This window comes from Telopea speciosissima, chromosome 2, assembly GCF_018873765.1.
Source record: "Telopea speciosissima isolate NSW1024214 ecotype Mountain lineage chromosome 2, Tspe_v1, whole genome shotgun sequence".
Classification (NCBI taxonomy): domain Eukaryota; kingdom Viridiplantae; phylum Streptophyta; class Magnoliopsida; order Proteales; family Proteaceae; genus Telopea; species Telopea speciosissima.
This window is the reverse complement of record NC_057917.1, coordinates 56,377,957-56,391,050: the sequence shown is the minus strand read 5'-3', so window position 1 is coordinate 56,391,050 and position 13,094 is coordinate 56,377,957. Positions and strand designations below refer to the sequence as shown.

At 39.9% G+C, this 13,094-nt stretch overlaps 1 protein-coding gene across 1 annotated transcript; it reads left to right on the top strand.

Annotated features, from left to right (window-relative positions):
• The first annotated feature begins 2,178 nt into the window (after positions 1-2,178).
• Positions 2,179-3,813, top strand: LOC122650898 (probable inorganic phosphate transporter 1-3). The gene has a single exon (XM_043844263.1). It carries the CDS (start codon positions 2,179-2,181, stop codon positions 3,811-3,813), a length of 1,635 nt encoding a protein of 544 aa, XP_043700198.1.
• The last annotated feature ends 9,281 nt before the right edge of the window (positions 3,814-13,094 follow it).

Sequence of the window (13,094 nt, the reverse complement as noted above, 5' to 3'; positions counted from 1 at the left end):
TCTAGTATGATCACTTAGCTGCTTTATCAATACCCAGACAAGACTGCCTGAGACAGATCAATGTAGATATATAAATCACATTGTTTTAATTAATCGTATGTAGATATTTTATGAGACAAAAACATGTGGGTACTTCTCTTAAAAGGTAATTCAATTATCTTCATTTCTCATATTTTGGTTTTTTTCAAATTCTGACTCGATGGTCTTCTAATATTCACGTGAAGTTACCACTTCACCTCAACCCGTACATCTCTCAGATTTTGCTCTTTATTGTGGAACACCGGTAAGGTCCACACTATTTTTAGGGTCAATCTAACACACTCAATGCTTGTAGCTAATAAAAATTCATCCTTACATGTACTGTCAAAAATCCTCTATTAAACCATCATCTAACGGGTTTTGTCAAAACGAACACGTCAACACCTCTCAACCATACCGATCACTATTAAATACTTTTCTAGGTATAAGGTATTACATAAATCATCCATTGTTGATATCAAGGAATTTTCTTGGAGTGCTCATTGAGATGTTTATTTCACTATTTTGTCAGGTTCGGAAATTTCATTTTGGATTTAGATTTTAGTTGTTCATTTCATATGTGTTCAGTTAGAATCAGTTTTCCACATATCATGTATGTGATGATGGTACGCAAAAGTAAGATTACCAAGATTAGGGCAGTACAGATTCACATGTTTGATGGGATTGTGAGAACTTTGACAGGGGGGAGGCATGTGCTAAATCTAAGAAAGAATCTAATTTCACTGGCATGGGAACATTGGATTCGAGAGGTTTCAGATGCTTATTTGAAGGTGGAATTCTCAGGGTTTCAAATGATTAGGAATTTGTACAGACTTGCAAGGAATTTTGAAATAGGTAAATTTACTGTTGAAACTCAGGTAAGGAGTACAGGTAGAAGTTAGAGATGGCAAATGGTTTATGCATTGAAAAATTGCAAGTCCCAAAAGAAGCGGGTGTGTTTCGCTTTAGATTTAATGAATGGTAGTGATCTCTTGGATTGCATTGTAATTATAAGAGAGGTGGAGTCACGTCACATTGTGCGGTGATGAGTTGTACGAGACACCCTGGTTGGGAAAAAGTGGGTTCCTTTCTTGCACAAAGTCAAGGTCAACATACTTGAGACAGTCGTTTGGATCGTCACAACCACCTGTGGAGGAATCAATACAAGGTGAAGTAGGAGGCTCCTTTGGTGGTAATTCTCATCACATTGAGTTCATGATTTTAGTGCACGGTATCGGATTGGATATTGATCACCTTCAAATCGATATGATACCGTTACGGTATCGATACCGATTGATCATATCAAACAAGGTTACCATTGCTTTTTTTTTTCAAATGGGTACTCATTGACCCCTTGTCCTTACCATTTCACCGATACAATATTGGTCAGGTATTGGTATCGGTCACCTTCAAAACCGTGCAATATCGGCCAGGTATTGATCACCTTCAAAACCATACAGTATCGACCATTCGGGCAATCCGATACCAATTGCGTCAAACGGTATATTAGGAAGTTTAATTATATTTTTTTGTTGGGCGGGACGGAGACTAACTAATTTGGGGATTAGGTAAATCTTTCTAAAATATAAATTTATGGATGTAAAACAAATTTAAAATCTACTTATCTTGTAATTCTTTTTTTAATCTAGTAGATCTAAGAAATTTTCCCCATTTTTAATTGATCCATTGATGGAAAATCGAATTGATCGACAGCATTGGGCTAACTTACGTTTGACCTGGAATGCTGTTGATGTGGATGGACACCCATGGATGATGGGAGATGGACTTTAGTTGTTAAATGTCATTGTAGAGGATCTGGATTCGGGAAAAAAAAAATTATTTGAAAACCCTAATCTAATGTCACTAAGTCATAACACAATTAACAAGAAGCAAAGGAGCTTTCTTTATTAGCTCTAGCTACGAACTGTAGACTGGTGGAGGAGCAGTAAAAGGAGATGTGTGCATCTTGCAACGACGTCGACGGTTGCTGTCCCTTCTATTTCTTAATTGGTTGGTATTAGTTGACTAAGGAAGCATATTCCGTGGATACGGGTTAAGAGTCTAGATTCTGAAACACTATAAAAAGGCACCCTCATCCGACTCTAACAATATAACAATTACTGCTGCTGCTCCCTGACCTGAAGTAGCAAGGAGATAGACATGGCTAGCCAACAATTGCAGGTTCTGAGCGCACTTGATGCAGCCAAGACCCAATTCTACCACTTCACAGCGATTGTGATAGCTGGTATGGGTTTTTTCACTGATGCCTACGACCTCTTCTGCATCTCTCTAGTCACCAAATTGCTCGGACGTATTTACTATCACATTCCTGGATCAGCTAACCCTGGTTCATTGCCCCCAAACGTAGCCGCTGCCGTCAATGGTGTCGCATTATGCGGCACCCTCGCCGGCCAGCTCTTCTTCGGGTGGCTTGGCGACAAGATGGGTCGAAAGCGTGTGTATGGTGTCACACTTATGCTCATGGTAGTCACTTCCATTGCCTCTGGTCTTTCCTTTGGTAGCACTGCCAAAGGTGTCATGGCCACCTTATGTTTCTTCAGATTTTGGTTAGGATTTGGGATTGGAGGAGACTACCCATTATCAGCAACCATTATGTCGGAGTATGCAAACAAAAGGACCCGAGGTGCCTTCATCGCTGCTGTCTTTGCAATGCAAGGATTTGGGATCTTGGCTGGTGGAATAGTTGCCCTAATCCTTTCTGCCGCATTCAAGGCCAGGTTTCCTGCTCTTCCTTACCAACTCGACCCGGTCGGCTCCACCGTAACTCAGGCCGATTACGTCTGGCGTATAATCTTTATGGTGGGTGGTATACCGGCAGCACTCACTTACTATTGGCGTATGAAGATGCCTGAGACTGCTCGTTACACCGCCCTTGTCGCTCGGAATGCGAAACAAGCCGCGGCAGATATGGCAACTGTCTTGCAGGTGGAGATAGAAGCAGAGCAAGATAAAGTGGAGTGGTTATCAGAAGAGCCCGCCAATAATTATGGGTTGTTCTCCAAAGAGTTTGCTCGTCGCCATGGGCTTCACTTGGTTGGAACCGCGGTAACATGGTTTCTACTTGATATTGTATTTTACAGTCAGAGTCTGTTCCAGAAGGACATCTTCGTTGCAGTTAATTGGATCCCTTCAGCGAAAACGATGAGTGCACTTGAGGAGCTTTACTTAATTGCTAGGGCACAAACCATCATAGCCCTTTGTGGTACCATTCCTGGGTACTGGTTTACGGTGGCCTTCATCGATTGTATGGGAAGACGCACAATTCAATTGATGGGTTTCTTCTTCATGACAGTATTCATGTTAGGACTTGCAATTCCTTACAATTACTGGAAAACACCTGGACACCAAGCTGGATTTGTGGTCATGTATGCATTCACCTTCTTCTTTGCTAATTTCGGGCCTAACTCGACAACATTTGTGGTGCCAGCGGAAATATTCCCAGCGAGGCTTAGGTCAACTTGCCATGGTATATCAGCAGCAACAGGGAAGGCAGGGGCAATTGTTGGAGCGTTTGGATTCTTGTATGCAGCAGAACCATCGAACAAGGCACTGACGGATCCAGGGTACCCACCTGGTATTGGTGTGAAGTATTCACTGATTGTGCTTGGTGTGGTAGACTTCTTTGGCCTCTTGTTTACGTTCTTGGTGCCTGAGACTAAAGGGAAGTCCATTGAGGAAATGTCCGGTGATGTCGTCGTCGACGCTGAAGATGGAAGTGGGACGGATGAGCAGAGACAGCTTCCAGGTCTTAATAACAGGACTGTTCATGTTTAATTCATATTTATTTCCCTCTTCTGTTCATGAGTTTGATCCGGTAAGTCAGTGACAGACTTAATCCGTGGGATTAGGTTATTTGTTTTTCTTTTTTCTTCTTCATAATCTTTCACTAATAAAAATAATGTTAATAATCATTTTAAAATTTTAACTATCAAAAATGTTTCGTCACCCAAATGCCTTTGTTTCAATTTATTGGACTAAGGAGGGAACACCTCATGAGTTATGAAAGCAATGTATGGGTCCACGTACGCTCCATATGGCCGGGGAATACTCAGATCCTTACCAATGACATTTAATTAACAATCAAAATTGATCTCCCACCATCCATGGGGTGTCCATCCACATCAACAGCATTACAGGTCAAACATAAGTTAGCCCAACGCTGTCAATCAAAGAAACAGTTCGATTTTCCATCAACGGATCAATTAAAAATGAGAGAGAGAGATGCCATATATGTCCCACAGAAAAATTGTAAACTCAATCATGGTTTGAGAAATTGGTGTCCGATTGCCCGAACCGCCAATACCGCATGATTTTGAAGGTGATCAATACCGATATCTGATCAATACTGTATCGGTGAAATGGTACGAAGAAAGTGTACGTAAAGAAGTAAAAAAAAAAAATCCATTTAAAAAATATAGTAACCTTTTCTAATAAGACCGATCCGTAACAATACCATATCGGTATCAGATTGATCATTTCGAGGGGTAATAGCCCAAATGACCAAAATATTTATTGAAACACTGCATTTTTTTTCTACAATGTAGATATTGATAGAACTTTACCCAATCTGAATGCAGAAATAGTAAAAAAAGATTGGGGTACATACTTCTATTAGAATCCAAGTTGCACGCCCAATTTCTCATGATTGATATTGTCTTTTTTCGTTCAAGATGGACTGATTTGATTATGCTTATCGACTTTGATGTTAATCCCTTCAAGATTTATCAACAAATTAAGTTTATCTCTATAGAAGCATAAAACTAATAAGTTTTACTATGAAACTTCTTTCGAAGAATCAATTTGGTTTTATGTTAGGTAGATCTACAACAGAAGCTGTATATCTATCTGCTAAGGAGGCTTTTGAAAAGATGTAGAGCTTGCAAGAAGGATCTCCATATATATGGTTTTTATGGACCTGGAGAAACCTATGACAGAGTCCCTTGAGATTTAATCTGACATATTCTTACAAAGAGAGGGGTGTTGAATAAGTATATAGAGGTAATTAAAGATATGTATGATGATCTTTATTAAAAAAAAAAAAAAAAAAAAGATATGTATGATGATGTAGTGACTAGTGTGAGATCTATGGGAGGCTAGGACAAGAAATTTCCAATTAAGATTGAATTACATCAAGGATCAACCTTAAACCCTTATTTATTTATGTTTATCATGAAAAATCAAATAATGTTTAATCTTTAATTAACCCATGTCAAAATCACTAAAATTTCAACACAATTTCAAGGAGTTTTTAAACTATGCTCACAACAACCTGTGGAGAGATCAATACGAGGTGAGCTAGCTGGCTGGCTCATTTGTTGGCAATTCTCATCTGCATTGAGTTTACAATTTCTGTGGGACATATATGTCATCTCTCTGTGCTCTTTCTTAATTGATCCGTGGATGGAAAATCGAACTGTTTTATTTGATTTACTGTGTTATTGGGCTGGGCTTGTGTTTGACCTGGCATGCTATGGATGTGGACCCAAACAGAACCTGGCCATAATCCATATGGAGCGTCGACCCACCCAAAGCTTTAATAACCCATGAGGTGTTCCATCCTAGTCATGCCGTCCACTAAATTAAAACAAAGTATTTGGGATAATTAAGCTTAATTATTGATGGCTCAAACTTTAAAATGATCTTCAACATTCTAAAATGAACATCTATGGGCAACTTCAAAAGAATTAGGAAAGGATTCAGCAAAAATATAAATAAATAAAGGGTTATTTCCAAATGCCCCCTGGAAATGGCCAAATTTATAGTTGCCCCCCTGAACTTTCATTAATTCCACATGCACCCTTACTTTCCAAACTAAGTACCACTATAGTCCCTCCCGTTAGACAGAGACGTTATAACCTAACGGATCCCAGTTTTTGAACATTGATGGACCATTCTACCCCTTGATTGGATAAAATGACCAAAATGACATTGCCTGAAAAAAAAAAAAAAAATCCAGCAACCATCTTCCCCAAATCGTTTAGGGTTTGGGGAAGATGAGTTCTTGAGCAATTGACCTTAGAATCTTCAATTGGATATGAAAACTAGTTGAAAATTTTACCAACATCGATCTGATCGAAAAATATTTTTGAAAGAAAAGCCAGTGATGGAAAATTACCTTATTAGAGAAGAAAATCCTATTTCCTGGATGATCTTTCTTAGATTGAACCCAAGAGTTGCAGACGAAATGAACAGGACCACAAGCAAACCCTTCAATGGTGATGGTCTCCAAGAAGAACTCGTTCTAGTGCTTGTTGCTCACTGCCATGGCAGCTGGTCGATTCAGCAGAGGACTTTCAAGGGTATCAGCTCCAGCCTCAAAGCTACTAAGGCTTGAGCTCATGCCTCCGAAGCTGAAGCCCAGCAGGTCAAAGCCAAGGCACAAGACACCTCTTTGCTCAAGACCTTCTCCATCTACCGATGGAATCCTGACAACCCTTCCAAACCCCAACTCCAAGATTTCCAGATTGATCTCAAGGACCGCGGTCCCATGGTCCACGACGCTCTCATCAAGATCAAGAACGAAATCAATCCGTCACTGACTTTCCGCCGGTCTTGCTGATCTCCATTGGTTTTATAAGAATAACAGGTTGACATGGTGCACAAGAGAGATTGATTAGGATTTTAAGATTATATAAACTTCTTCAGCACCAATAGGATAAGTTTGGTTTAAGGTCTGAAGAAATGCCATTTAGCATCTATCAGAAACTTAGTGATGAACATGAAGAAGGGACTGCACATTATTGATGCAGCAAATAATGCAGAGATATGTCATGATATTACCAACCAGCTTAACCTGGACATGGCATTGATTAAATCTAGTTGAAAATATGGACCTGGAGAACACGATAAACCAGCATTGAATCTCCATTTCTAATTTTTTTTCTCTTTTTCGTCTGTCTTTGCCAAGAGATTTCAAGAACTCATCTTCCCCAAACCCTAAATGATTTGGGGAAGATGAGTAGCAGTTTAGTTTTCTTTTTTTTTTTTCAGGTAAGGTCATTTTGGTCATCTTACCCAATCAAAGGGTAGAATGGTCCATCGATGTTCAAAAATTGGGATCCGTTAGGTTATAACGTCTCTGTCTAACGGGAGGGACTATAGTGGTACTTAGTTTGGAAAGCAAGGATGCACATGGAATTAGTGAAAGTTCAGGGGGGCAACTATAAGTTTGGCGATTTTCAAGGGGGCATTTGAAAATAACCCATAAATAAAAGATAATTATCTCATCACCCACTGAAGATTGACTGTTACCTGACCTATTTCGTGAAGAGGGATTACTAACAAAAAAAAGAGAAAAGTTCTTTGTGGGGGAGTGTACCACTCATGCTCAGACAGAGAGGGGCAAAATGATTGTCCCATCTCATGAAAGGCGGAAATCTCGCCTCCCATTATGCCAACGTGCATGCTCTCATTGATCCTGGCGCACACGCAGGGGCCACACTCCATCTGTAGAGAACACCGACCCAACAAAAAAATATATAAAATTAGAAGAAAAATTCTTTTATGGGGGAATGTACCGCCCACATCCAAACACAAAGGGGGCGCCCCCATGATGCCAATGTGTGTGCTCTCATTGGACCCCATGCATAGAAACCACGCTCCATCGCTCCGGTCCCCCAGAGAGAACGCTAACCCTAACCCGTAAAGTTACTATAGTAGTAATTAGGCGTTGCTTGTCATGTGTCTAAATGAATACCCCTAGATACTTTTTACTGCCATTTGATTTGACTGTGTGAGCCAACCTTACGTTATGTAATACTTTCTAAAGGAAAATAGTAAGAGGAATCTTCAACATGCATACGTGGTAGTGTGGCAATTTCTGGTCCTGGAATGCACCTCAAATCCAGCCCAACGTGTCCTTTATATGGACCAACAAGGCTGGTCGTCCTAACTGCCCAGTACTCGGTCGGGCTATGATATCCCAGCCCCATTGTGGACTGAGTTGGGGTTGGGTTGAGTTAAGGACACCTGGGGATGAGCTAATCAAACCCGGCCCAGTTGTTCCACTAAGCCATGTCACCAAACCCATCATGTGAAAGGATAACCATAAACCCTATCACTTCTGAAGCGCACCCAATGGAGAATGAGTGGCAGGAGAGTGAATGTGAGAGGGAGTTTGGGCTGGCCGTCTGTACAACATTTTCCCTTCGTTATCGATGTTCATTAAGTGGTGGGCCGGGTGGGAGATCAATCATAGAAGTGAACATGGGCCATATCGTAGTAATAGGTTAAATGTGTGTGGGCTTGGATCGTAAAACTAAGCCGATAGGGAAAATCCAATTGACCTAATGAACAGTGCTCAGTGCATGTTTTGTAGCCCATCCAAAGGTAGTATTCCTGGGCTTTACCTGGCCCAAGTAGTGAAGCGAATCAGTATTAGCCCATTTACAACTCCTAATCCTTCGTAGATTGATGACGTCAAACTCATATGTACATTACACATAAATGACATAGAGAGCGGTGGGCTCGTAGAAGTAACAAGAAGCCCAAGCTTAAACTAATTTAAAGTACAAGGGAGTTAGTGCGTGATCTTAAAGTACAAGCAACAATGGGCTCATGGCCTGGGCTGGCCTGTAAATGAACTTTGTTGAGCCATTCCTAACAAAGGTTGGGTTGATTCAGGCCCAAAGCTCGAATCCAGATATTACATCAGCTTGTGCTCGAACCGTTCGATGTTCTCTGTGCCACAGCACAGGCTGTGCCCAGACACATGGGTGTGGAATTTCCACCAAGGGAGGGGTGGTCATGTCGCCCACCCCCCATGTGTCTGGGCGGAGCCTGCTCCCCCGACACAACATTTTCTCTTCCACAAAATATTACTTGGGGTTTAACTCGGAACCTTAAGCCATTAGGTGGAGATACCCCAAGTGTATATTAAGACACATACAAGGTTCTAAACAATTGATGTACTGTTGAGGGTTGATGTCTTGTATTATATGATTTGGGTTGGGATCAAAATCATATATTGCCAAGCTGCCCGTACTGCGCCATGAGCCCCAGACACAGCAAGGCTGTGAAAAGACCCCCTTACCCCTGCCCAAGCACCTTGCCCGAGCGGGGGTAAGGCAATCTTTACCGCCTTGCTATGTCTAGGGCGCACAGAAGTAGGGGCAGCTCAGAAGTAGAGAATCCGGATCCTTTGGGTTCTGGGTTGCCTCCTAAGGATGTTAAAAGCACGTAGGATTAACATAGGGGTAATATGAGAAATTATATACTCACACTTCTCATTTTTAGAGTTTACATGGGGTAATATAAATAGTTGTCTCTCTTTATTTTCTCTTTAAATTGTTAGCGATGACGATTATAATTAAGTACGTCTACAAGAAATTCTTTGTAAGCAAAAAGCGCGAGGAAAAGAGCTTGCAACCCTTTTTTCCATTGTTAGTGAAGACTGTTATCATCTCACCATGGGCGTAAACACATTGTCGAACTATGTGTATCATTGTGATTGTTTGATTATTTTTCTTTCTGTTATGTTGTGTTTTCTGCATGTGAATAGATTTCAGTTTCTACATGTACCTCTATAACTCTCAACCATGGAAGAAGAACTCTACCGAAACCTGTCGAAACCACCGAGTTATCTCGGTTTTGCAGGTTTCCGAGACGAGTTGAAGGGTGATTTTAAAAATCCAGGGTTTCGACCAGTTTCGATCGAGATGTTGGTAATTTCACAAGTTTTGACACTTATGCCCATCGAAACTTGGGGAAACCTGGTTCGAAACCAGTATAGATACTTAAGTATGCCAGTAACCAGGCCAGAAACCAGGACAGACACTTATTTATGCCTAATATCATTTAAGTAAATGTTTTTATATTTGTATTTCAAAATGTTTTTGTATTTGTATTTCATTTACTTAAAATATTATTTATAAATAATCAAATACCCTCCTATTTGAATATAATAAAAATAATTAAAAATAAATAAAATTTTAAAAGGAAAAAAAGTCAACCTCCCAGTTCAAGAGCAAAATTGGATTTTCGATGGTAGGTGTAATTTTCAACTTTCTAATGGTGGGGTTTTTCTCAAATCTAAAAATTCCATAAATCTTAATATGGTAAAACATTACTAAAACCCAAAAGTGCAGTAAAAATTCATTTGTTTTGATGTCTAAAAAAATATTTCATTCACAGCGATTTTGACAGTATTTGCGCACACCAGATTAATTTAACCGGTACATAACTCCTTCAATATAGACCAGATTTAAGCAATCTTGGACTTGTTGGAAAGCTGTCAAAACAAAGCTTTCTAACAAATCCAAGATTGCTTAAATCTGATTTATATTGAAAGTGTTATGTTCCGGTCAAACCTTATTCGATACCATGTCCAAGAATAATATACAGTATCAAACTTGGATCAAAACCACAAGTATTATTTTTAGTCTTCTCTATGTGAAACTAATGCATGGATTGGATTTAAAATGTCAAAAATAGGCAGCAAAACAAGAGTAAGGGCAAAAAAACAACTTCTAGGCCTCGAAACCAAAATTCGAGTTAGCCTAAAGAAAGTTCCAAGTTTCGACCGAGATATGGTCGAAACCGAGACGAACTCGGTTTCTGGCTGATCGAAACCTAGTCGAAACCCGAGTTTTAGAACCTTGCTCTCAACATCTTTATGAGCTCGCTTAGCTCAAACCACTACAAATTTATCCTTCACCGTACTTGTTCTTAGATCCTCTCCATTGCATGTAATAAGCAGTTTTTCATTATTGGAATCTCCATTCATTGGGACTTTTCTCAAACACTTGACCGGAAGTGAATGTCGTATCCAATCTTCCATCGGGAATCGTTTGAAAACTTTTGAGTGATTAAACAAGTTGCAGAGACAACAGCAAAGTTACAAAACAGGGTTGAGACATTAGGTAAAGTCCAATCCCTTCGCAAATAAATGACCTCTATCATGTCCTCATACTGAATGGGCTACGCTAAAAGCTGCCTAGTTTAGGTAATTGATCCAACTGAAACACCACATTTGGGTAGGCATGTGGATAAGAAGTACTTCGAGAAGACCGTGAAGCAAACACACATTCATGTCACATGTAAGCCACTTGTCCTCATGTCCAGAAGAATATCCGTCGAAACTAGGGTTGTGTTTGGTATGCATTCTCAGAATAGATTTTTTTGTCTAAAATGTATTCTGAAGTAATGAAATAAAGAAGAATCGAGTTTTAGAATGTGTTCTATACCCAAAAAGTATTACAAGAATACATACCAAACACAATCCAAATTGTGTTTTCCAAGTGACTAAAATTAGAACCCTAATAAGGCCCCGTCTGTTCGAGGGAGGATAGGGTGGGAAGAGGGAGGATAGGGTGGGAAACTAGGAATGTAGTGGAACTAGGTCCCACAGTTTAGTAGGTTAGGGAACATGGGTGGGGTTTTTACTTTTTTCATGAACAGTAACCAAGGTCCTTTGTTTTTTATGAGACTTTAGCTAGTATAGGGGTAGGATTTACAAGCATCACATCAATAGACAAAACATTTAATATTGATCCCTTAGCTTTTGTAAGTTCATCACCCGAGTTAAACAAACAAAGTTAGGGTGTGATTTTGAAGTGGCACATCAGCACTTTCTCACCTCAATTCTCATGTCCCACTTAAGTTCCCATCAAACAAATGGGGCTCCACACTGCCATGGGAGAGTGCTAAATGCCTAAATAGCACTCTGAGTATCCTTAGCTTACATGGCATAGGTAGAGATCGACGCATGGACATTTGAAGAGGTATTTGATTGAATTTGTGTCGAGAATTTGATATTTGGCCAATCCAGACCATGTTCTCTCGATACGATAGTTAGAATAACCACAGCATTTGTCAATGTGGTACAATGAGGGTGGACTTTTCAATGTTAGACTATGTCCTACTAAACATGCATTCCTCTGAGAGAAACTGAGCTAGTAATGCCTTGGAAACAGGTAATCATCTCATCTGTGTAGTCTGAATCAATCCACCTTAAGACCAGATCTACTCATTTGGTTCAACCAGGATGCCATGACCAGATCAACTCATTTTGACAGAATGAGATAACTTGCGAGTTGGCTCATCCAAATAATTACTTTCCATGTCAATTTACAGGAACTGGAGTGAGTCCAAGCTTTGGAGACAAGAAACGTTGGAAAAGTCCACCTGAAAACATATGAGAAATGTCGAATCAAATCTTGTACCATTCGCACACAGATTAGTTCTTGCTTTTGCCTGTCTCCAACTACTAAAGTTGACGATCGATGTGTGTTAGTATCTAAGGGAACCTCATCATCTTCTCTTTTGTCTCTCATTTTCTGGAAGAAAGGAGGAAACAACCCTTCCTCGTCCTTCTTTCCTTCCCTTGTGTGAAAAGGAAAGTTTTTCTTCGCTCCTGACTCATGACTCCCCATTGGTTGGTTCCAAGCTTTAAAGGGTAAGCCTGGACAGACCCAAACTTACTACACAGTTGAGCCGTTGAGATCTCACTTCATTGTCGGACCCACATCCAATAGATTGAGGAGCCCATTGAATTGTAGGACCCACTTCTGCCACATCTCTTGTTGGACCTTAGCGTTTGGAGGATCTATACAACATTTTGGGCATGTTTTTCCCTTCGTCCATGGTGGAGAGGAGCTCTTGATCGAACCCTTCGTTGGAATGAGAAAAAGTATTTTCAACTTTCATAAATAGGAGTGGGAGGTAACGATGATATTCAATGTAGCATGAGTACTCTAATCATAATATCAAATTATCTAAGATGAAGAGATTTTCCTTCCACCTCAGGTGACGAAATATTTTTTTTTAATCTCAATAAATAAAGGACCAAGTGTTTTTTTCTCATTCATTGCGGGACTGCAGATGCACACAGGAGAGTATTTTGGGGAATAGACTAAAACCTACTATGGGTTTATGAACCCTAGAATAGCTTAATTGGTAAACCAACCTTCAGTGCATGGTGAAAGAAAACTTTCTCCATAAAAAAAATCCTTAATATCATGATAAACTTCATGGAAAATAATTTCAATATGATCAGTTGTTTTGAGAAATATTTCTTAGGACTACGTTTCTTTCACCCAAAGTTAACGGATGAGAAT

What these genes read in the sequence shown, in the direction of transcription:
- LOC122650898 (XM_043844263.1), top strand. Translation starts at nt 2,179, where the DNA reads ATGGCTAGCCAACAATTGCAGGTTCTGAGCGCACTTGATGCAGCCAAG.